Source organism: Ambystoma mexicanum, chromosome 1q, assembly GCF_040938575.1.
Source record: "Ambystoma mexicanum isolate Mex_15411 chromosome 1q, UKY_AmexF1_1, whole genome shotgun sequence".
NCBI classification, from domain to species: domain Eukaryota; kingdom Metazoa; phylum Chordata; class Amphibia; order Caudata; family Ambystomatidae; genus Ambystoma; species Ambystoma mexicanum.
The window spans coordinates 789,623,842-789,650,310 of NC_090922.1; the positions used below are offsets into that span (position 1 = coordinate 789,623,842).

Consider the following 26,469-nt stretch of genomic DNA (forward strand, 5'->3'; position numbering starts at 1 on the left):
ACGCAACACTGGCCCATTTAACCACTTACCCCACTACCCTGTATATATTTATTTAATCTTTTCAGTGTTTTTCGGTGTTATTGTCTGCTCTGTTATGTACCACTCTGTAATGTTTGCGATAAAATGACTGGGCACCCTTTCTTGCTAAGTGCTGTTTGAAGGAGAGGTGCCTGTCAATGGCAAACCCAAGGGACTTTGTGCAGATGGCCAGCTGGGGGTGTGAGGCCCACAAAGTTCCTAGCAGAGAGCCTGGTCTGGATGTCAGGGTGTTCAGTGTTGTTGGTCAGCAGTAGCACTTCAGTCTTGGAGGGGTTGATCTTCAGGTAAGCACTGGATATCCACGACTGGATCAATGGGTGGCAGCCCTTGAGCCTGTGGATGTATTAGATGGGATATCTTAATGTAGAGCTGCATGTCATTTGCGTATTGGTGAATGTGGATGTTTTGTTGAGTGTTGAGAGTTCAGAGTGGTTCCATGTAAACACTGAAGATCAAGGGGGAGAGGATGGATCCTTGAAGGACTCTACGGGTGATTGGTAGAGTTAGAGATCTGAAGTAATCCATTTGTACAAACTGGTGGCAATTAGCAAGGTATGATTTGAACCAGCTGAGGACGATCTTGCTGATCCCCATGCAGCACTGTAGATTGTTAGTGTCAGGTGGTCTACTGTGTCAAATGCTGCAGAGAGGTTAAGGTGAACCAGGAGGTAAGGATGCCCATCATTGAGGATTTTAAGGGCATTGTTAATCACCTTGATGCTAGCCGTGTCTATGCTGCATCTGGGTCTGGAGCCAGATTGGTGGGATTAAACAAGGTTGTTGGCTTCGATATGTTGGAGGAGTTGCATGGCTGCTCCTTTCTTAAGGATTGTACCTAGGAGGGGAAGATACGTGATGGGACAGTAGTTGCTGGGGCCATCTGGGTCCAGAGTTATTTTCTTGAGATGTGGGAGGATTTGTCTGGACTTGAGTGTCGAGGGTAAAGTGCCTTGAAGTAGAAGCTATTGATGATTGTCAGGTAAGGTAGGAGGGGCTTCAGTCGGAAGGGTCTGGATTATGGAGACAGGGAGGATATCCTTTGCATATGATATTGCCGAATGTCTTGAAAGTTGTCCAAGTAGTTGTCATTTTGCGGGATGGGAGGGACTCCTTCCCTGCCTCCCCCCATTTACCTCCTCGGAGCTCCAGCCTCCAGCAATTGAGTTCCCGATTCCTTCAGCCCTCTACAGAACGCATACACGGAAGCCCGGGGCCCAATACAGTGCACTTTTGTGCGTGACCTTTTGTGACCCAGTCTTCCAGGTACACGCTCTGCAAACTGCGAGCAGGGACATGTTGGATGTGCTTCAGAACTTTCACCAGAACTTTTCTTGTTTTCTGATGGTTAGTTTGTTAAAGTTGCACTCTTGAGTGTACCAGGGTCGGAAGGTTTAGGCTTGAGAGTGTGTTGTTTTACTGGTGCATGGAGGTTGATGTTGGTTGTAAGGGTGCTGTGGAGTTCTTGAGACACAGTCCCGTTTTGTCAGAGATAGATAAGCCCATGTGAGATGGAGTTTGGCAAGGTCTTCCGTGGGAGCCTCCACTGGGAATTTCTTGAATGCTCTGAAGGCTTGCTTGCTGGACTTCCAATGGGTTTGCTCAGTGGTGTCACTACGTTCAAAGGGGATTGCCAGATGGTCTGGCCAGTTGAGCATGATTGGAGAGCTGTGATGCAGGGCGGCCAGGGTGGTCATGAGGCTGAGGATATTACCTTTCCTGTGAGTTGGGTTTTTCATGTGCTGTGTGAGGTTCACATTGACAGGTGGATGGGGCTTATAGGACATGTGACCAAGATCCACAGGAGAGGGACAGATACGTTAGTGGGTGCCAAGTGCAGAAAGTACGAGCAAGAGTGCCTTGAGATGCAGTCAGCAATGTAGGAGTGGAATACCTATGAATGGACTTATAGGTGAGTGTTAGGAATTTGAAGATAGTGTGGGAAGAGAATGGGGAGGAATCGAGTGTAGTGACGTGACAGAAGGCAAAGGTGGTGCAAGATGTGGGTAGGTTGCAGCTGGGTCATTTGGAAAGCTGAGGACCTTGCTGAGGGGAGCAAAAGAGGAGGCATGGGCCAAGAAGTAATCTAGCACAATGGTCCAGTCTGCTGTGCACCAGAGTAGAGATGCAGGTTTTAGTGGAGTGTTGCATGAGGTGAAGGTGGATTTTCCTAATGATAAGCAGGTTGAGGCCGCAGTAGTCGGCAGAGGACATGCTGAACTGGGAGAGTTTCAGGTCACTGTAAGAGACCTTTCACTTTGTGAGCTATTCATGGGGGGGAGGTTTAGTTGGTTGAGAGGAAAAGAGAGTGGGGTTGGCCTTGGAGGCAGGAAGAAAGGAGACTTTGATCTTAGAAGAGTTAAGCACAAGACAGCATAAAGCCATCCAGTGATGTATGTTGGGTAAACACTTACTTATGGGTTGAGAGATTAGACTGATGACGTAAGGGAAGGAGAACTATATCTGAGTTGCACAACCAACCTTTGCTTAACAGAGGTTTAATCTGTGGATTTACTACCGACCCAAACCCACTGCTCATTAAATAAATAGTTGATGGGCTCACATGCGTTACTCTAGAAGTGTATCTTGGGCACAAACATCCATGTGGGTTTGGGGAGGGATTCAAGACAAATCCCTATAATGGTTGAAGGCAAACTTCTGGATTCAAGACTCTGTAAACCCACCATCTGGTAGAGAGATACTTTATCTCACAAAACTGAGTCCTTGCCCCCATGTCCCATTTTACATGTCCAAAGTCATCTCTAACCAGAGCTTTACAGTCCCTCTTTTTTCCATACCCAATGGATACGCTCCTGCAAGAATTTGTCCTACCCTACCAAAGCAAATGACAAACTAAACTTGTAAAGTCAAATTGAAAGTATTTCATCGAGACTCAAGGTACTGTCTTTGTATGTCATAGTTGACTCATATCAGGACCTTACTTGCAGATTGCTTAAGAGTCTAGACATTTTACAGTGCATTAGATAGACTTCATCACACCAACATGCATAAGTTTGTTTTTTACGCTTAATCTTCATCAGACTTGGTCTTTACTATTATTTACAACTCTTCATACTTTTGAATCGCTTTACTCCAGAACATCAAATTCCATGTCCCAAAATACATCAGTTATCTCATTTTTAAATGAACACAGACTAAGCCTCAATTAGACCCGTTGTTTTTAAGTGTTCAAGTATTTTACTTACATCCATAAGACTACTGATCCAGGTACACATTTTGTCTCTCACTTTTTTCTATCCAAATCACCTTATAGTCTGGGGCCAGAGTACTGAGACTCTTTGCCTCACATTTTTGTTGCAGAGTCCTTTTGATATGAAACCTTGCTGCACCATTGCTTCAACCTCAACTTTTTGCACTTTCTTCTCACCTTTAAAGGGATGAAGTTCTGTGAGTTTGGTCACGTGGACTCAACTTGGACAGACTCCTCATTGTGCCGGCAACGATTCCAAGAACGGGGCAATTCACACTTATCAACTAAAGAGTTTCTTGCCAACACATTGGATTCCATCTTTCCCACCACCCGAAGGTTGTCCAAATAGAACTAGGTGTTAACTCCCGCCTGGGTTCTAATGTTTCCCAAACTCTCACTGATGAATCAGCAGGCTCCTGTAATGTCAATACCCCCTCTTCGCAAGCTTCCTTCCTAACCTCCAAGATCTTCCAGCGAAATGAGAAGAGGTGTTCGGCCCACTCTGATATTGTCCCTGGGGTCTTGCCCTCGTATATCTGATGAACTCCATGTATCCCTGTTCAGGGTTTCACCTCCGCTCGCCCTCGTAAGTGGCAGCATGGAGGCAGATCCTTGTCCACTAGCATGTCTGCGACCTGTTGAGTATGACTTTGGTTTCAGTAGAAAGTCAGAGCCAGAGGGGGGGTCTGATATGGACTTTCACGGAGTTACCTGCACACAAGACCTCTTCAGCCTTGTTACTAGGCAACAGGGCAATTGTTTCTCAACTGCTTACGTAACTCTCTGCTTACACAAAAGATATATTCCACACTAGGCATATTCATAGTTATTGAAGCAATCACAGTCAATACATGGACAAGATCTACTAAGACACATTCAGTGTCCTGGGTAGTTGCATGCGTCCCTCGGGGCCATCAATGTCCTAGACTCTCCAATGCCAGCATTACATTGGTAAGCATGCAGTGTCTAATGTATGGGGGTGTTTGCCATGGATCAGCCCTGGCACTTATTTTTCAGCACTTAGTGTGTCTGAGTCAGTTTGATTATAATGTGTTATTTTGGCACTTTTATTATTTTATCTGTCAGTCCGTAGTAGCCAAACAACAAGCAACAACAGTGTGCACTAGCCACATGCTGGCAGGCTGGGCTGGCTCATTGCAATGCATGAACCTTATGACACACACTGAAGTGGCAGCACTAGTTGGAAGGTGACAATACTGCATGCCCGTGCTGGCCATGCCTGCACATTACCTCAATTGTCACATTGCCTCAGTCAGTCTGCATGACATTGGTGCAGCTGTGTTACTGCAAAAACTGAAATAACTGCCAGAACAGGGTGTGCTGACAACAGGACAGCCAGCAGTGCCAGAGAGAAGGCCATTGCTGAGGAGGGCCTGTCCTGAGTGACAACCTACACAAGAAGATCTTGCTGTAGGGTTTGACGGGAAAGTTTATCTGTCCAATACTGATGTTGCCTCTATTTATCCATCAGTTTACCGTAGGAGGAAATCTCCTTGTTGTTCAAAGTGGAAAATCGATTCTGGTTGTGCTGCCTCACACCCTCTAGCAGCCAAGTATAGTGTGCCAAGGCCCAGAATGTGTCACCTGGTGTCAGAATCATCGCTATCCAATGTTATGACATTGGCAGTCGATGAAGCTCTTAGGTGTCTGAGGGCAGGAAGTTATTGTGGAAGGCTAGGTCAGGTACCGAGATGTTGGGTAAATTGGACTCCTGAGGCATGAAAAGGCTAGTACCTAGAAATGTAGTAATGACTCGAGCCAAAACGTATGTGGTAATTACAAGTCTCAAATAAGGAGCATCAAAGGGCTCAGTAGTAAACCGGGAGCAAAGGCACAGACGCCAAAGGGCCAGGAGCAGAGGCTCAGGAAGAGAGAAACATGAGCAGAGGCTCAGGGGACAATGAATCATGACATCAGTGGAGGCTCAGGAGACATGGAAAGGGACGTCCAAGCAGGCATCAGCAAGTATGAGCAGCTGGGAAGCAAAGATACCAGAAGGTGAGAGCCTTTAGTAATGTCAGGCAATACTCCCACTACCTCTACAAACTGAATCAGCACAAGGCACAGAACAGAAGCAAAACAACAGTGTTCTTTGAATTGTACAAGAGCAGCACTACTAGTGTAGAATACCATGTACGTTTCATGGCATCCTTCTGAGCAGTTATCCCTTCACTATAGTCCTCTCGCCATTGTGATGGCCACCCTGTGTTCCTGCTTGAGGAGGCCCCCTAGATTCTAGAGACCCAGGACATGCAGCAGCGACGGCACAGGGAAGCTCTAGGTTGAGTTAGCGGGAAAGTCTATAAATCGGCATTCTAGGCATGGAGGGCAGGGATCTGCACTGGTTGGCCTTGCAGCCAAGCAGCTGGAGGTCTGAGGAATTGTGGGAGTTCTGTACTTGAAGGTCCATGCCGGTGACTTGGTGCATGGCTAGGGATCCCTACAGGCTCCTTGTTTGTGTACCGGCGCTAAATCTCTCTGTCCAAAACTGCAAACAGGGATCGGAAACTGACCCCACTAGGCATGGCACCCAGTTACCCTTGGTTGGCATTATCAGCCATGTGAACAAAGCAAGTGACTTCACGGCAGGAAGGAGCATAAGAAGACATGTATGCAGACAGGTCGTTAGCACAATCCTGGATCCTCAGACAACCACCTAACAATAGAACCCTGAGTACAAATAGTGAAGAATCAACGATCTAACCTTAGTTTGGTTAGTGTGGTTTTCGGACCATTATGAAGGTGCTTGATTGGCAGACGGGCGAAGGCAGAAGGTTCTGACTCAGAATGACCTATGTGACAGTGTGACAATGCCTAAGGATCCTGAGCTGCTGGTTCATTTGATCGAGTTGGCTGAATGAGCCTCATTGTGAGTACTGCAGTATGGGAAAGCACGGCAGTACAATGCTAGGAACCATCCTGCCACTTTCCCGCACCGTTTAGGAGGTGACGTGGAGGGCTTACCTCCAGGATATAGCAAGAGGTAAATCCTGTATTTCACCGGCAACAGTTGGTGGATTCACTGCAGTAGAACTACCACTCGTGGTACATTTGAAAACATCTCCAGGTAATCTTATGGACTCCAAAAATGGGGATGAGCCCTGCCTTGCCACCACTCATAATCCTGTCGTAATTCCAATTGTCAGAGTCACAGTAACGATATACAGTTTTGGCAGAAATCCCACACATTTACTGCTGAATTACTGCCAAACTCTTAATGAAGTCCAATGTACTTTAAAATGCACCTTTTGCTACAAGTATTCACCACAGTGCTTTCCCTGGTACCCATTAAATGGGATATGACAAATTATGAGTGTGGACACCCTTTTATTTTGTGTCTGGCCCTACAGTGTACATAAGGAACTCATCTGTCAGAACTAGTGACAACACATTGGCCGAACTTTGGGTTAATTCCCTCGATTTTTATTGAGTCGGGGCATAACAGGTCAATCCACGAAATAAGGCTGATTGTGCAATATCAGACAATGGATCTCATTATGAGTAAAGAACTGTGGTAAAAAAAAAAAAATGACGGTGAACTAATTACTGCCACATTTGCTGCACTGCCATAATACAAGTTTGTAGAGTTAGTTAAAAGAAATGCCACCAGCTTTTGGTTGGAGGTATTTCTTCCACTTTACCTGCATAAAATATAGTGATTGCCACCAGAAGAATTACCAATGTGGCAATTCCTTGAAACCTCAACGTAGTCCTATGCGGCTCCATAATGACCAATAACACCACCTCAGAATCTGGGGGATTTACCTCTAGTTCTGAAGCGGGATTGTAGTGGTAACGATAAGCGATTATGGAGTAATCCCCACTGGTCTCCTAATGAGTCTTAATGTATCAGTCCAGGGTTTGTGCCTCTCAGCATTAAGATTTAAAGAGCTCTTAGAAAATGTACAGTAGGTTTGCTGATTACCCAAACTGTTCCCAGGCATCTCAGCAGGACATCAACATTGGCCCTCACTCCTCTCACTCTTAGACTGCCTTGCCCAACACACACAAAAACCACTATAAAAGGCAGAGGCAATGATATCATAATCCAATACACAACACAGAGGCAATGAGAAATAATACAATATCAAAGATCATACTTGTTGCTTTATTGAGTTGCAGAAATGACATAGTAAAATGTCTAATTTCAGCCAGTAAAGTACAGTCTGTCGCCTCCAGAGAGAACTGAAAGGGGATTCTTTTATAGAGCTCACTGCCTGCCATCCAATCACCCATGATGCTGACAACTTTAGCTGATTCTGTTTTAAAAGCCTTAGCCTATCTGGATCTATCGACTTATCTGATTTGGATAGACTGTAGCAGAATCCCCTCGATTCCCCTTTCTGACAACGATCATTGTGTGCCGTCAACTGGGTCGATAAATGACTTTATTACAATGGCACCCTTGTAGACCTGAGGGGATACTCTATCGCTACCATGCACAGTATTCCCAGGGTCTCCAGGCTGCTTTCCCTCTATTCACTTCCCCTATAGACTTCAGGGCTGATAAAATGGCCTTGCTTCCTATTACTGGTGAGTCTTAACGCGTCCCCCAAAATGGCCTCAATCTAGCATTACTCTGTCCTATCATGTATCCTTGCCCAGAGGCCCCAAGTCCTGTCATCTTGCCTACAACACCATCCTTTTGAAAACAAATATATTTCCTTTGAGAAAAGAGGGGGGAAAAAAAGAGGACAGAAAGAGAACTGATTTTATACATGGGAGAAATTCATGTGGGGGAAACTGATTTCACCATACACGCAAAGTCCCCTTATTGAGGTGTGCATCTGTTTCATTAATGGCATGCATCACCCCCAACTCCAATCAGCACCCAGAAACGATTTGCTCTGCACGGTTTCCCAATCATTCACCTATTCATTCATACAGTGCCATGTGGCCCTCAATATGGCAGTTCTCTGTCTTTCTGTTCAATCGCTAGGCCATAGGCCCTGTCCAGGGCCCATCTTGAAAACTGGGGCTTTATTAAATTTCCGGGGGCTGCAGTGATTCCGTGTGAGCCCTTGTTTAGTGTAGGGGGGGCTCTTAGATGTGGTTCACCACATAGGAGGCATTTATCAAGTTACTTGTAACAACAATATTCTGCTTTCTAGACAACACAGGAAACGTTTCTCTCGCTGGAGCAGAGCAGAAACTCAGGGTTTTTCCTCCTCCCGTCATCACTTTCGAGATCAGCAGGTACTGATTTTGCTTCTTTAGAGCAAGCAAAATCAAAACACACTCTTAAACTACAAATTGTGCGACGTTTAATGCAAATGTGTACATAAGGGGCAGTAGAATGTATTGGAACTGTAATGTACTCAGGTAATGTCTTTAGCTACTGGTATATTCCTTGAAGGAAAAAGTTGGTTTTCGCAAGCTCCACAATCCCACAGATTACTCAGGTGAGACATTTTGCTCCTAAAATCTGGCTGCCACCAACTCCCACTCATCGGTGACACCAATGCCTAGCTCCATACCTGAGTCATCAAACCCAGTCTGCTTCTACAGTGTTAGAGTCAGAAGCCGCATCATGTGAAGGGAGGCAGTGGGCATCCTTACAGGGCCAGCAAGAGGAAACCGACATGGTCCCGAATCCTCCCAGGATGACATGCATGGACTGCTTCATAGCTATTATATACCCACACATCCAGCCTGGCCCCTGCCTGTACATTGTTAAGCCCTTCACTGTGAGGCTGTACATGGCATGTTTGATCTCAGCTACAGTGATCTCCAGTATAGTGCCATTGGCCAGATCCTTCCTGTACTTGGCCTTCTGTGCACGCTAGGTGCCTCCACTATGTTACAGGGCATGCTCTATGCTGCCGGGGGGGCATCATTCACGTGACCCAGACGAGATTACCTCATCCCCCGGTGCTGTGGCTACTGCATGTTGGCACTTTGCTCGGAAGACGGCGACAGAAATGATGCAGACTGGCCATCTGCTGATGCTGTGAACGCTGGTGTGCTTATAGTCTGCTATCTGCACAGAGTTTGATCCTAGTCTCATCTGTCATTGTGGTGGAAGCTGCAGTGTGTGGGCCTCCAATGACCCAGGCGAGGTCACCTCCCAGGTCCTCGGTTGCCATCTTCATCACCCTTAGGTGATTAGTTTTGTGCAAGATAGTTTCTAAACCTATGATGCAAGAGGTGTCCATTCAGTGGCAGAGGTCAAGTCTCCAAACCACCCTCCTGGGGGAAGCGAACGATGCTTGCCACACAATACCTCACATGGCTTCCACCGGCCAAGTATCTTCACCTTTATCCTAGGGACCATGGAAGATGCTGTGCTGACACTCTGCTACAGTGTGTACCTGTACAATGACACACGTCTTCCCCTATATTATGACACTGTGGAAGCTTCTGCACTTCCTTCCCCACTAAGCTTCTTACCAGATGCCCTTAACCAATTGGTCCAACGATTCAGATAAACGTCTACCCAACCCAGTCCACAGGCACTTCACTGAGCCATCGAGTCAGGCTCAACCTGGGTTGCTGAAGATACACTTAAACCAACAAACAAAAAAATAGAAGAGTCTCCCACCCAAAACCTTTGTAGTGGTTGGGGCATTTACTGCAGAGAGAACCAACTTTAGTTCCCTGCCAACCCTGGTGGAAATTCCAGTTGACCCGTTGCCTGTTGGGTTTGCAGGTATTGAACATCATAGTACTAGTTTAATGGAGTGGGGCAATTCTTACAGGTAAATAAGAATATCAACTAAAACCAAAAGACACAATTAGACAACGATAAAAAAACACTTACGGGCAAAAGAGAAACGAGTTCCAAAATGAAATTTGAATCAACTGGAAGTTCTTCAAGGGAAAGCAACAGTAGACGGTAAATTACCCGTTTTGCAAAGTATCTCAAACGTTGTTTCTTGTTACAGAAAATGATGGGCTCAAGTATGATACCCTGCAGACAAGTACAGTGAAGCCACGGAGGACAACACCTATGTTCCGTCCGCGCACCACAACAAGCCCTGGGAAGAAGCCCTGGGATGTCACCACAGTAGGGGTGTTCAGAAGCACCTCACCTTTTCCGAAGGATGAACAGAGGAGAACGGCCATATACTCAACACCAAAGACATACCCGATCTTTGCATCAACGAACGCTCCCGGCAGCAGCAGCACAACACGCCGTGGCCTGACACCACCAAATAATAGCAGTGGAACAGGTAATTAGTACAGAGCATCTGGCGACTATGCAAATGGCAGCGTGGTGCACCATAAAAATCCCAATAACGTATCGTAAGGCAATAACTCTCACGCATCTGAAACCTCTTTTACTAGCCCTCCAAATGTTTTCCTTATAAGACATAGTAGTGACATGCCTATATAAGAGCTCATGCGTTATTATTCCAAGGTCTGGTGGCCGGTGCAGTGCAAAAGAAGCTCATGTTTGGATTTGTGCCAACTGCAAAACTGCTTGACCGCTTGGCTTCACTACAGTATACAGCCGATGCACACATTTCAGAGCATGCAAAGCACACATATTTGTGCACAAAAGGAAGACAATGTACACTGCTCTTGCAAACATGCACTGTGTATTGCAGTTAATTCACAGGAAACATTTGTTTTTAGGTCGGCACACTCTGGATGCATTGCACCAACAGCTAAACATTTCCTAGCACGGCAGCAAAAGAATTAGAACATTGGCATAGGCAGCAAAGCAGACCACTCACTCTAGGGACAATTTTTCCATAAGCCAGTGGCAAGTGGTTAAAGTCATAGTACTCAACTAACACGCTTTTGGCGGGTGTTACCCGCCTTGTAAACAGCTGACTCACTCGCCAAGCCTCCTGCACGCCCATTGACTTCAATGACCACTCACACCCGCCAAACCCAAAATCAGGTGTTTTCACCCACCTTGGCGATACAAAAGGTTGAGAGATATGTAAAGTACTCAGAATCATTTTCACTGCCCATATTTAGTTATACAAAAAACGATTTTGGACCTCAATATAATTGTTTCTTTAAGATGAGGCAGCGCTAATTCAATCACACTGTGTGGGAGATCCTGCAGCATGGTTTGCTTTTGCGGTGGAAAAAGAGCAGATAGTTTGTGCTTACAATGCAGAGAACCCTCTTCCCTGTGCAGCCCAGTTCATTATCAAAAATGCTCTAGAAATACAGGCTTCTCTTTAATTTACTCAGATCCGGTTAACTGTACTTTGATTAGACTGCACAAAATGTGCCGTGTGAATTTCTTTCGATCTGGCTTCAAACTACACCTCATGAGAATGCATATACTGCTTGTTTACCTGCGGCCCGCTCTCCATCCGTTAGCAAGTTTTGCTTGCAAATGTACTCAATTTGTTTCAGATCTGGCTCTGACCCATCCCAAACTTATTCTCATGGGCAATTTTTAATGTTTGGCCTAAAAACCCAAGTGATTCCCAGGCAAGTAACTTGATTGCAGCACTGGCGAGATACATTTTGTCCTGCACAATCATCTCGCCACTCACTGCAAGGGAAATGTACATGATTTGATCTTCTCAGATAAGTCTTATAATGCTGGTTCTTCTCCCATTTCTTATCTCGCTCCATCGCTCGCTTCCTTCACTTACGAAGTTCCAACAGTCGCGTCACCACTGGGGTAGGGTGGAGCCTTCCTCTGTGGCCGATTCCTTAATGGACACAACATCCCGTTATATTGAGACTGACAACTTGGATCCCTGGCACTGCTTTATCGAATGCTATGACCGAGGCAGCAGACACACTGCCTCCGTTTAAGACCAATGCCAGTCGTGCCAAGCCCTCGGCCCCTTGGTTTTCTCTTGATTTGAGAATGCTTAAAAAACCTGCCGATGTGCAGAACGCAATTGGCGTTCAAATTTGTATCCTGTCTCTAAACAGACCTATAAACAGGCACTGCTGTGCTATCAGGCCGCGATTAAAACAGCAAAATCCTTATTTTATGCAAACCATATCATATTCGCATCTTGCTCTTCACGCAAACTGTTTAGGGTGGTTAAGGAACTTTCAGCTCCTCCGCTGCCAGTAATAGATCCTGCATGCTCTCAAGATTGGTGCGATTCGATCAGCACATATTTTGGGGAGAAAACGTGTACGATTCGCTTGTCCATTGCTACTGCTAGCTCACAATACCCAACCTCTACTCAGACTGAGTTAACCACCGCCTTTGGTGACTCTCAGGAGCCATTCAACTTCAAACCAGTCTCTAATGAGGCGTTTTATGCTGCTTTGCACAGTCTTAAATCTGCATCTCCAATCGATTCTATTCCTCTTTTTGTTATCGAGTCACTTGCTTCTGAAACTATCCCCCTTTTTACTGCTGCTCTCCATTATTCGTTTTCTAACACAGTGATCCCAGCCCCTTTAAAACACGCTTTGGTTACCCCCTCTTAAAGAAATCTTACCTGGATCCTGCCTTTTCAGCCAACCATTACCATATATCTCTTCTTTCTATTTTGATGAAACGTATGGAGGTTATGGTTACTCCTCAACGTTCACGCTATCTTGAAACTAACTACTTTTTACATCCTTTTCAATCTGGTTGTAGAGCCCAGATGGGTGCAGAGTCGGTTATAATTTCCATCTTGGATGATCTGGCTCTACTTCAGGACCACAGCGTGGTCTGCGTATTGATTGTCCTTGTCCTCTCTGAGGCCATCCATACCATTCACCACTGTATCCTTCTTCGCAGCTTGGAAAATGTCTGGTATATCTGGCCTGCCCTTAACTAGGTTTTCCTCTTTTCTCACAGATCAAACTCAAATGGTATCACTTTTTCCTTTTCATTCTGCACCTACAGCTCTTACATGCGGCATGCTGAAGGGATCGTCCCTGTCCCCTCTTCTTTTCAATCTTTATTTACGACCCCTGACTGACCTCATTGCCAAACATGAGGTACATTTTTATAGATACGTAGACTCCTCCCAGCTGCTTTTTCACCTTGACGCACCTGAATCTGATCCTCCTGTGAAACTGAGATCATGTTTGATGGCTTTAGGAGACCGAATGATGAGCAATTTTCTGAAACTTAATGAGGATAAAACAGAGATTCTGGTGATTGGCTCCTCCAACCTAAATGAGGCTTGGAACACTGAGTTCTGTCCCGATTCATGGGGGCCTTGGCCCGCCCCTAGTGCATCTGTCAAAAGTCTGGGGATGAAACTTCTCATCTAAGGCTCTAGAGAAGTCCAGATTTCACTGATCTGCAAATCTGGTTTTCTTAAACTGAAACTCCTAAAAAAGATTCTTCCTTTTGTCCCATCTGAGCTTTGCCCTACCGTTGCGACCTCATCTAGTATGGGCTCCCTCCACTACTTTAACAGAATCTATCTTGGCCAACCGGACCTCTTAGCTGAACGTCTGCAGATCCTTCAGAACTCCTCAGCACGTTTAGATCTGGAAGCTCCTAGGCTATCACACTTTTCAACTTCTCCGACAACTTCACTGGCTTCCGGTAAAAAGTTGTATTAATTTTAAGATTCTTTACATTACACATCGCGCCATTCACCATTCGGGTGTATCTTATCTTCAACCAAAATGGATCCGTTACATCCCCTCAAGACCTTTGCAATGCTCTTTGCAGCTTCATTTGAAGGTCCTGAGGTTTCGAAAAATGTGTGCTGGACAGGGACGTCATTTCACCAAAATGCCTGGGGTAGAGGAAGTGACATCACATGAGCCTTGACCTCTGATGACATTAAAGGAAGTCATTTCATTTGACCCCACCCTGAAGTAACATCATGGGAAGCGATGGAACACGACCTTTCACCACTTGACAAAACAGAAAGTGGCATCACATAGGGTTGTTCCTAAATCCACTACGAAAAATATAGTTACAATATCACTATAATGTGATATACATTTTATACAAGAATGGATCACCATATATCATTAAGATCAGTGTGCAAAGGCCCATATTACCAAATTACTGTGAATGCAAGCGGACGTCCATGACCAAATGATAATGATGTGTTATTACATAGCACTTACGCTTAAGCGCTTTATATAGACCAAATATACATACAAAATCACCCAACCTTTGTTGGTACTCATTCATCGACCTGAAAAGGATAAAAGGCTGATTTGAGGTGTTTACGAACACACTAAATCAGTGACTCACCCCCTGAAGTGCCTGAAATAAACCTTTAATGAGTCTAGCAATTATTGTATAGAATTCCAGAAAGACAAATTATTTGTTATTCCTATTCTTTCTTTTTAGGGTCACTGCTCAAAGTGTTACACTTTGGAACCCCCTGTTTTTTTTTTAAGAGGCCTGAACAAGAAAGCCAACCACTCCAGAAACAAAGAGGCACATGGGTAGCAAGGGAGACCACAGGGGTAGCAAGGGAGACCTCGGGGGTAGCAAGGGAGACCACAGGGGTAGCAAGGGAGACCACAGGGGTAGCAAGGGAGACCTCGGGGGTAGCAAGGGAGACCACAGGGGTAGCAAGGGAGACCACAGGGGTAGCAAGGGAGACCTCGGGGGTAGCAAGGGAGACCTCAGAGGTTTCAACCGTTCCAACAAAGGAATTAACTAACATTGCACACATTTAAAAAAAAAAATGCAATTCACAGTTTAAATAATGTTTCTACCATCATTTTGCAGAACAAAATAACTACATGCAACAGTTTAAGTGCATGCACCATAAGCAATAATTCACTGTGCCTATCAACCTGGTTGGCAATGGACTGACTATTATTCTCATGGCAAACTGGACCCATGGCCAAATAAGAAAATTATATATTTACATGATTCCTCTCATCCTTATTTTCCTATTGGCATTGCCAGAATGGTAAGGTAGAACATCTTTTTTAGTTTTGGCTCAAAGGTGGCAACCTAGGCACCCCATAAGCCCAAAGTGCTGCATAGGAGTACAGCAATGAGGGAGAGGACATGTGAGGAGGGACACACAGGTTGTGGATTTTGTTTGGTTATTTACCCACCTATGCCCTAGCTAAACCCTTGCCCCCTCCTCCACCAAGCACATCCTCTTGGGTTTCCTTTGAGCTAGTTCTATCATGCTTTAACATCAAACTTTGGCCTGCCAGTGTTATTTCTAAGCCGTCTGCCGACAGCTAATGGCTTGGTTGCAGCTGCAAATGTGCTACCGCAGTAAACAATATGCCTAAAACAATTAACCCCACAGCCACTTTTATAGCTGTTCCTTTCATTGAAGTCGTAATTTAAAAAAGCATTAAGAAAAACATCTGTTTTGGCTTATATATTGGTTATAGACAGACATTTGCTAGGCAATGCTGTGCTATGAGCAGGTAATCACACAATTTTCCAACTGTTGCCATCTTATGGACATGCATATGCCATGGATACAACAAAGCCCAAACTGTTGACTTTGCCAAAGCATCTTTCGTAAAAGAAAGGCTGCTGCATCTATGGTGCACATGTAAAATACAGCTATTTCCTTTACTATGGTTATGCCTGACCACCACGTCGTACATGTATGTTGTTACCACCGTCAAGAGTATACCACGGCAGCCACCTTCAGAGTGCCTCAGTGGCTATATTGGAAGAAAAGAGAGTGGGGTGAAAACCAAATGACGGGAACAAATGAGAAGACTTTTGAAGGACTATGGAAGACATTGGGCCTCATTACAAGTTTGGTGGTATCTCGGCAGTAAATCTGCTGAGATACCACCAGACGGATTTACTGTTACCATTACTTGGTCTGTCAGAATTAACACTGGACTACAAGTGGCAGTAAGTGGTGTTAGTCCCCATTTATTGGAGTCCATAGGACCTCATGGGGATTTTGGTGGAATTACACCAACACCACAAAATGCTAGAGTGGGCCCGTTATTTGGGTCAAAGTGGGCCAGTTTCTTAAGTTACCTCACCATGCGGCTAGTCGTTTTGACCGGTGTTACTGAATAAAATGCACAACTTGTATCACATGTTATCAAAAACCTCCCCCTTGGGTACCACTCAGACATTCTGTCACAAAAGGAATTAATTGCCATTTGCAACTGTGTGCCCTTTTTCATTAGTGCCCGAGACAATCTTATGCCGCAGTGCGACCCTGTGGGTAGCCCTTAAGCTAACAACCATATTTCTGTAATTCTTTACATTCCAAAGTAGCAGCTTTTTATTGTAAAGAGATCAAAACATAAAAACTATACAAAAAAGTGTTTTGCCTTGATTGCTGAACCACAATTCACTGTCCAATCTTTGACCTCTGTTCAGGGAATAGCACCACCGGCACTACGAAGAAACCAGCCTTTGCCTCCAGGTCGACCACAGCCCCTGTGAAAGCTCTCAAGCCCACCACCACACCATCGGCGTTCTGGTGCCCTCCATCTGCTGCAAGCCCGGGGCGAAGGCGCCCACCGGCTCAACCACCAGCATCGACGAAGTTGTGCACCACCACAACAGCGACAACAGCATCAGAGAAAGTCACAAAGAAGCTGCAGGACTTGCTGCCATCCCTTCCTGGCATACACATTGTCAATGCAACACTCTTGAAAGGTAGGATTCTTTTATGGTGGAAGTACTGTCAATCAAATGTTCTTGGCCCATGAATAACATGAGCAAGAGGGTCAGGTTCATCAAGGAGTATAGTAAAAAGCGTGTGTAAAATGCATGTGTAAAGCTGAATGTCCCACTAGCCAAACAAAGATCTGGCCCACAAGCACACCGCAGCAGGGATCCAATCAGGATCACTGGTGGCACAGCTCATGCATACCAATCAGACGCACAAATCAGTTTATGGATTGGGACAAGCCAGTCACAGCCCACTTCCTGGCAGCAAACACATGTCCTCGCATGCCAGGAAGAAAGGTCAGTGAAAAGATAGTCAAGGAACAAACGAAAACCCTTGTGGCTAGGCCATGTTTGGACACTAGCCACAGTAGGATGCCAAACGTGGTAAACACAGTAAGGCTAAAATAAAATACACAAAGGAATAGCAAAGAGTAACTGCTGCCACCAGCTTGTCCCTTTGGCACACCTAAAGTCACCATAAATTCGCTGAGCGTTAATCTAGGGCAAAAAAAACATTGTACTGCATTGTAAAATGCATTGTGCACTGATAAAAAGTTACCAAAATTGATCATGAAACAAGACTAAGGGAAGCAATGATTCCCAGTACTGACAGCGTGAAGGACATGTCAGTTTCCCCATGACAAATGAGCAGAAACCATTGTAGTGAAACTCAAGGCTTCATTGCACTGCAAAAAGAGCAGGTCATATTGAAAAAATAAAAGCAACAAGTTTGTGGGTCCATATAAATGAAGGGAAAGGTCCTGTAAAGAGAATACTTTCCTAATAAGTACCCCTTCTTCCCCCTAGACTAGGGACAGGGGGAACTAATCCTCCCCTGGATGGGTACTCTGTTCCAGTCGGTTATCCCAGTTGGACAGACCATCAACATTACTAAATTTGGGATCTGGCCTAGGCCCAATGTTGATGTTCAAAACCTGTAGATTCATGAACCACCGACGCCACTTTGGATTATATCCCTTAATATCCAACAACCACTTTGAAGGTTTAGTGTGATCATACACAGTGAAGTGAGTCCCAAGGAGGTTGGACATTGCAACATTTCTTCTCCACGTGAGTTCTCTACTCCTAAACTGGTAGCTGATGTGACATATAGGTTGTTCCTCACCTTTATCATTAAGCTGTAATAGCTTTCCTACTACCCCAGTGTCATAGGCATCTGCCTGCCCTATGAAAGGTCTCTTCCAATCAGGTACCCTGTTTTCAGGGGCCTGACCTACTGATTCATTCAGGCAAATAAAGGCCTTCTCACACTCCAGGGTTCAAAATAATTCTTTAGGTCCCCTTGAAGTAGTGAGGGCAGCCAGAGGGGCAGCTATATGGCTATGTCTGCCATTTTACTCCTGTGTTTCCCAGTGAGGCCCAGCAATAAAAATAATATGGTGTTTCTATATAGCTTTAATCTGAAGTGCTTTGCATAGGACATATTTACATACATCACCATTATTACCAAATCGAAATTGGTACTCATTTATCGACCTCAGAAGGATGAAAGGCTGAGTTGGCCTTCCCGGAATTCGAACCTGCGACCTGCAGATCAAACACATTTCACAGCAACAGACGGTTAACCAGCAGAGCCATTTTACCGGCTAAGAGAGTCCTCACTTGGGTTGTGGTAGTGGGGGTCACCCAGTTCTGTACATCATGTACTTCACTGACAAGAGGTTGCATCTTGCTTCCACTTACACCAATGTTCTGCTCAAGGAAGGCCAACGGCTCCCTTTCAGTCTGACGCTTGGTTGTCTTTCTGAACAGGTTGGCCTGATGAAGGTCCTGAAATAGTCTTCTGAGTTATTCCCAGTCTCTTCCAAGTGCGGTCAAAGTCTGCCATGTCACCCAGCTATGTATTGCAGAGATCCTCTATCCCATTCAGAACAGGGTCTTATCTCATTTGAAAGGTGTCAGTTGCAACCACTCTGGTGCTGTAAACGCCTTATGGAGGGACAGGGCCTCTAGTCCTTGTCCTACTGCGTCTCTGTGTGTGTTTTCTCTAAGTTTTCTGCCACTGAGGTCCAGCTGGACCTCTGGCAGTGCAGCTCTTCATGTTCTCCTTTAGAGGAACAACACCCATGGGATACCCTTATGGCACCAATGGGTAGGGTTACACCCTTGTATCCCTTATGTGTGTTTATGGGCACCTGTGTGTTGCCCACAGAGCAGGTTATTAGCGGTGGCAGCTACATGCTGACTTTGCAGTGGCTCTGAGTGTCCTCCATTTGGGGACACCCAAGCCCTGCCATAGGAATCAATGGATTCCTGATAGAAAGCAAGATGGCCCCTGTGGCCTTTTGCTTTCTATTGCCTTTTACCTTGTTTGCCAAAGTCCTGGGAAGCCCTGTCTCTGTTCCCAACCTCCTGACTGGCTGTTGGGTGGAAAAACCATATATAGCTCTGGGGCTGCCTCCTGTCAGACTGACAGAAGCCTTCCCAGGGGATGTGTTTTGTGGGTACACCCTAGGGGTGGGACCTGGATGAATGGAGCCTGAAGTGCACTTCCATTCTGTGTTGTGTGTGCGTCTGGTTTCTGTGTGTGTGACACAATGAATGAGACAGCCCTGACTGAAACTGACATTAATGCAGTGTAAATGTGCTGAAAGCTGGGTACTTACCCCAATCCACATTTATTGTTATGGGTGTCTGAGTGGAGTGAATTGCCTGATTGGCTGCCTGCCTGCATGAATGCCATTCAGCGTGATTGGCTGACTGAGCCTGGCTCCGCCAGAGTGAATGGGGAACAGATGTGTATGTCTGCAGAACTCACACTTCCCAATTTGTTCAGAAACTGATCTTGCAACTGAAGTTGTTCAGAAGCTAAAGTCGAAGCTGAAGCAAGAAGCAGCTGTTCCTTGAAGCCGAGCTGGAGGAGAAGTCTGCTGCTGCATTTTTTGGTGTAATCCAAAAGCTGCCGTGTTCCTCCAAGGACTGATCCACAGAAGACCTGCAAAGGAGACCTCTCACTGAGCTACGAGGGACCATCGGGCAAACTGCTACTCTTCATTGAAGTACCCTGGAAGCCAGTTCTGTGTGCCTGCCATCCAGAGAAGGGCTCTTCGTGAGTCCTGAAGAGGAGTGCCTGACCATCTCGAGTCGAAGAAGTCCATTGGTGTCCCCCAATGGTCCGGACGTGCGTTTCGTGACTGCTGGAAGCAGTTGCTGTCTACCACCCAGAAGAGGGAGTACGCTGGCATAGTGCTGCTGGACACCCAGAGCTGCAAAAGTTCCAAACTGCTTAAGAACATTTCAAGGGACATCCTTGCCATCATCACTGACCACTTTTTCCCGCTGGAGAGAGCCCAGAGTCTCTGAGTGCAGAGGAACTTCCATCGGTGGGTTTCCCAACACAAGGAGCTAACAAAGACATTCCGAGGGTCCAGACTTGGTGATGGTCCGAGGTCCACTCCAGTGGTCAAGTCCAGGCCACCAGAAGCCGTCCAGACATCCCAGCTGCGGCTGCAGCACCGAAGAACCAAAAGTCGGAAAATCGAAGATATTCTAAAACCAGACACCAAAAGTGACCTATGCACCCGTCACTGCCAGAAGTCATTGAAGGGTCCCAGGGGTCTTACTTTCATCTGCCATGCCTTTAAGTAGCCCACAGCAAGTTTCATCTTCACAGGACTTCCACAGTCAGAGAAATCGTCGACAGAAGGAGAGCACTGCAAAGAGTAAAACCTCTGCACTTCAGAAAGACTTTGGTTCAATTTTTCTTCTTGGACTCAGCATCCCAGTGGCTTCATCTTCCAAGAGTGGTCCATCCTTGGAGGGAATTGGCAAGTGAAACCAGGAAACACTGCCACTTCGCCTGCCAAGGTACCAAAGGTACTGTGATGAGGAAGAGCATATTCTAGCCTCAGGAGTCGTCCAGGGGTCCAGATTCATCTTGGATCCTGTTCTCCTGTGGCCTCTCAGGTACTTTGGGGTGGTAGAACCTTTTAAAAGAAAGCAGAAGGTTATTGAACATTATTGTAATGGGCTGTAAAAGACAAGTTAAGTTACCCCCTCACTTTTCCCTTAAAGGTTACCCAGGTGGGGGGGATCTTCACAACTGCCACTGTTCACAACTAACCTGCCTTTCTTCCCTATCCAAGGCTGATACACCTCGCTTAAGAATTCACATGCCTATTTAAAATGGTCTGCAGTTAGTGCGTCTATTACTGAATGTAAGTATTGTGTGGTACCACACAGAGTGTATATATTTGCCATTCTTTGAATACGTATTGTTATTATTTAAATGTATATATATTCCTGAATCTTATTTTATATAAAGAAGCTGTGTTATAACCGAACATAGGGGGTGGGTATTCCTTTGTGGGGGCTTTGAGGATTAACTGTACTTAAGGACCAGCCTGCATCACCTCCTGAAATCTTAAGTCTTGCTGCTCGTCCATTGCTACCAAATTAAGAGCCCTGGTTGAGGTGTTCTATCCCTTTACCCTACCATACAGAGGGCAGAAGTACAGATATCCACCTCCAGTCTATACAGCCACCAATTGAGAAGTCAATACACAGAAGTAGGGGAGCATCCAGCATTGCAAGAGTGGGGTGGTGGGGGTGAGCAACGAAAAAAGTCCTGCTACTTTCACCCCAAAATGCACCTTGGAAAATGAATGCTAAACGGACACACAATCGTTCCTGATCACCATATGATGCAGACCGGTGCACACGGATGCACTGCGACTCCAAAAATAAATGACCTGAAGTCAGACTAGTGAATGCACGCAGGACTGAAGCTGAAGGCAGAGCACGCAGCACTGTCTGGTGTCCATGTCCCGCACCGCTCCAGGCTTCAGCTGATGCAGTGGCCCAGGGCAGGGTGGGACATGTTTTCCGTGTGCTCCTGCTCGAATGGCAGCATCCTCATTGTTAGGGTGGCCAATTTGACAAAATGGTTGTGTGGGACACTTTCTACATTGTAGTACATCAGAAACGCCCTCATTCGTACATTTGCCCCCGGCCGCCCCCGCCCCCCACCAAAACAACCTTTTTGATAACATTGTGGCATATGGCATTTTAACACACATAACAATAACACAAATAAAACTGCAGGACCATTAAAGATGCAGGAAACTCATCTATTAGAGCCTGTCCAGGCTCTGTGGGGCAATACATACAAGCCTCCAAGTTTGCATATGATTGCACCAACAGAAGTGACTTCACAGAAAAAGGACATTGCAGGGAACATCATCGGTCTTTAATACATGGAGGCACCATGTAAGTGACTTTAGAATAAGTTGCCATAAGTAAGCCAAGTGGCAAATAACTTTGTGATGCAAAATACCTAAATTGCACTATTATAATATATGGAGCAACTCTATTGGGCTTTTTTTATATGATAGCATGATATATTAACATAAGCTTTGAAGTGAATCCCGTACAGAGCTGCAAATAAGACACAGTGCAATTAAATGATGTGCCCAGGATCCCACTCTTTGGTTAGATGGTGAAACCTGGATGTTGGCAATTTAAGCAACTGAATACATTTTCCCAGGTCTAGTTGACAGATTTTTATTAAGGTTTTGCTTTGCATTTCATGTGCTTAAATAATACTTTATCTACAGCAATGCTTTGGAAACAAATCACATGACATAAGAAATCAGCGTTTCATAATGAACTAACTTTACACTATATGCATCATCATAAAATATGTTGAACAAAAAGAGTATGGCTTTAGTTTTATTGTCCTCATCCTACATGCAAAGTTACAATAGCATCATGCAGATTAATGTGAGCCCTAACAACTCCCCCTTTGGTTTCAAAGCACTAGTCATTATTTCATAAAGCATGTAGCATTATGCACCCTTCTCACTTTTGATCACCTGCATTCACATTTCTTAAGGGACAAAAGTCCCAACTAATAGAATCTCAACCGTCCCGTCAGTGCCTAATAGCTCTCAGTGTAATGCTCTGTTGACAAAGAGCAACGTGTCAGGCCCCTGGGAGAGTCGCACGGTTGCCCATAGCTCGAACAATGAGGGTGCTGAATGGGAGGTGTCCTGTTGCCAGGACAATTAAGGTTCTGAGCAGGACCTCCAGCTCGGCACCCTCATTATCCTGCCAATGTCCCGGTCTGGCTCTGAAAAGAGCCACTGGGGGGTGGGGAGGTCAAGGTGCTCACCATAACCCCTTTCGGTACACCACTGCACTGAAGTAAGGTTTCCTCCTTAGCATAAACTGACAGGGATATGTTGCCATACCCTGCAGAGAGATCAGAAAAGCCACTGCACTTTTCAGTACAGAGCTGATCCACCAAGGTGTCACCTCTTGGTGGGGAGTGTGCATCTGTCCCGTAGACAGCATACCGAGCTCTAGTGTCCATACAGAATCCCAGACTTGATATACCTGTATGTTTCTCAGATCCTCAGAACTGGACCCATGATAGCTAGAGGGCTCAAACGCCCCTTGTTCCAACACAGAGTTGATCTCACACCATCTGTTAGAACTTCTCGTTTTTTGTCCTGAACCACCACAACACCCACACTTGATGGGTTCAACAATTCCCATAATACAGTCGGGCTCACACCAATATGTTATAGTGGGTCTCAGTGGAAACAAGGGGAAAGATTGTCTCAGCAAAATCTGCACCTCACCTTGCTGATGTGGGGTCAGGTGAAAAGACAAGGTCATCCTCACTGAAACCATTATAATTATAATTGTTCTTTTATAACCAGTTTCTAAGCACAAGGCCGGGATTCGAACCTGTGTTGCTATGCCGTGTCTTGCTTCTAAGACAAACGTGTTCCCCTGAGCTATCCTCCCGGCCATTAGAAGGGCTGCTCTGGTACAGGACAGGGAGAGACACATATTGCTGTCGCCCTCTTTCTGTAGCCATAAGAAGGACTCCAAGTCTATTCCTCAAGACAGAATCCTCCATACTATTCATACTCAACTCTATGGTAACATTTCTAGGTCCACCAAGGCCTTCTGAATAGTTTACCTTGATAAGCTGGGAAACGTGTTAAGGTCCAGATCACCCACATTTGTACAGGGATTTAGGAAACGAGTTCAATAGGAGAAGATCACACTCCCTTCTATGGTGCTCACTAAGGGCCCCAATCAAACTTAGGAGAGATCTAACAAGTCTCCCTCTCAGACCATCTTCCTGTGGACGGCAGCTGAGTGACACATGACAGGTCACTACCCCTTCCTTCCACTGAGTCTGACCAAATTCTGAGTACAGCAGAGGAGCTACCTCTGGTGCTGACACTCAATAAGGTGTCAATGACTCTCTTGGCAGTCATTCTCTGTGAGTTGGCACAAAGACATATGGTCCTGTGATCAGCAAACACCAATTGTAACGTATTGCCGAGCTCCCCAGATTCAAAGGGCTAACCAAATCGGGCCTTGTCCCTGGTAAAAACGAATCCACTCCTAAAAGTGAATACTGGAGTAACAGAATACTTGTCTCTCTCCAGATAACATGGAGGCATTGGGGGCTTCTGGTCCGTATCTGGGGTTGGTTTTCTGGAGTCACGGAGTTGGGATTTGGGGCTTCTCATCCGTATCAGAGGTTGGTTTGTGAAGTGTTTTATTTCTCTTCATGGTACCTTGGTACAAGGAGTCCCAGATGTTGCTTGTCTAAGATGAGCACGGGACCTCACACAGAGTTGGGATTTGGGGTTTTTCGTCAGTATCAGAGGTTGGTTTTCTGGAGTATTTTATGTTCTCTTCATGATGCCTTGGTATTAATAGCCCCAGATGATGCTTATATAAGATGAACATATGGACAGTGCGCAGGGTTGGTATTTGGGGCTTCCGGTCCGTATGGGGGTTGTTTTGCTGGAGTATTTTATATCGTTTCCATGTTGCCTTGGTATGACCAGCTCCAGATGATGATTGGCTAAAGGTAGCACAGCACCTCGCACAAGGTTGGGATTGGAGGCTTCTGTACAGTATCAGGGGTTGGTTTTCTGGAGTATTGTAGGTTGTCTTCATGGTTCCTTCTATAAACAGCTCCAGATGGCGCTTATCTAAGATGAGCATTGGACCTTGTACGGAGTTGGGATTGGTTTTCAAGAGTATTTTATGTTCTCTTCTTGGTGCCTTGGTATGAACAGTCCTGGATGATGCTCATCTAAGATGAGCACGGGACATTGCATAGGGTTGGGATTTGGGGATTCTGGTCAATAGCATAGGTTGTCTCTCTGGAGTTTAGTTTAGTTTATTATTTATAATGCGCACCAGACCCTGGGGCATCAGGGCGCAGGATACAAGGAGATGTACAGCTTGGTTACATGGGGCATGCAATGCATGGGCAACAATAGGTACATGAGTATATCAGCATATATACAATGTAAATTTACATGAGCAAGTAGAATTAAAGTAATCAGAGTACTTTAGAGAAGGTGACCCAGGGGACTAACAAGTGGTAAGTGGATCGATATGCAGAATGGTTTATCAAGAGAATGATTGTCAGGTGGTTATTTATCATTTTCTGTTGGCCAATTAGTTAGATTTTGTTGAATTTAGAGAAGGACTGAGGTTCTCTAATAACAGGTGGTAGGGAGTTCCACAGTTGCGCAGCCTGGACTGGGAAGCTATGTCCTCCGATAGTGGAGAGTTTGAAACGTGGTACTTGGAGGCAGTTGGAGTTGGCTGTTCTGGTCGGTCTGAAGGAGGTTTTTCTGCAGATTGTCGGTAAGGTTTGGCGGTGCTCTATTATTAAGGCACTTGTATGTGAGGGAGGCAGTTTTAATTTGGATTTTATCCAAGGTAGATAGCCATTTGTATTTTCATCTAGTGGAAGAAATTGTTCATTTCTGTTGATTTTGAGTACTGCTCTCAGGGCATTGTTCTGAAGGACCTGTATTTTATGGATAAGCAATTTGTTCGCCCCAATGTATAGCGCTTTACAGTAATCCAATTTGGAAAGTATGAGAGCTCTAGCGAGAGTGAGGCAGCTGTCAATGGAGAGGAATTGTTTACTAGCTCTGATTAGTTTGCACGTATATGCGGTAGCAGAGGCTAGGGAGTTGACTTGTTTAGTGAGGTTCAGGGTGGTGTCTAGATAGAAGCCTAAGGTCTTCACTTCCTTTGCTACTTTTATGTTATTTCCATCAATGGTGAAATTGGCATAATCTGGGCTGAGTTTGGATAGGTGGGACGAGGTGCCTAAAATAATAAGCTCGGTTTTGTCATCGTTCAGGCATAGTCCATGTGTGGCCATCCATGCCTGAACGAGGCTATAGATTCTATTCACCAGAGCCAAATCCACTGCGTAATCTCCGGTAGGAGGATTTGGGTATCGTCTGCATAATTCGTGTAGGCGATACCCAAATGGTCCATTTCGTCGAAGAGTGGCTTAGTGAATACATTATAGAGTGTTGGTGACACACAAGATCCCTGTGGTACACCGCAGGTTATGGGGATGGGGTCTGCTAAGGCCAATGGAGAGAAGACTCTCATGGTCCTGTTGCTCAGGAAATACTCGATCCAGGTTATAGCCTCCTTAGAGAAATGAGCTGAGGAGTCTAGGTGGCTACATAAGACTTTGTGATCAACCAAGTCAAATGCAGCCGAGAGATCTAGAAGGAGAAGTAAGGCTAATTGGCCTTTATCTCTGAACTTAAGATCAATTAAAGCCATCTCTGTACCATGTTGGGGGCGTAATCCGGATTGACAAGAGCCTAGTAGGGAGTTGGATTCCAGGAAGTTCTGTATTTGTATGTAGGGCACTTTATCTAAACATTTTAAAAGAAATGGCACTGTCGTGATGGGC

At 45.4% G+C, this 26,469-nt stretch overlaps 1 protein-coding gene across 8 annotated transcripts in view; it reads left to right on the forward strand.

Moving 5' to 3' along the window:
• PRG4 (proteoglycan 4) overlaps positions 1 to 26,469 on the forward strand; it is a 422,062-nt gene that overhangs the window by 292,185 nt on the left and 103,408 nt on the right. For all 8 annotated transcript variants that reach the window (XM_069641367.1, XM_069641368.1, XM_069641372.1 and 5 more), the window contains 2 exons: positions 10,153 to 10,440; positions 16,440 to 16,721. In XM_069641367.1, the coding sequence (XP_069497468.1) occupies positions 10,153 to 10,440; positions 16,440 to 16,721 (570 nt within the window). The remainder of the gene's footprint in view (positions 1 to 10,152; positions 10,441 to 16,439; positions 16,722 to 26,469) is intronic.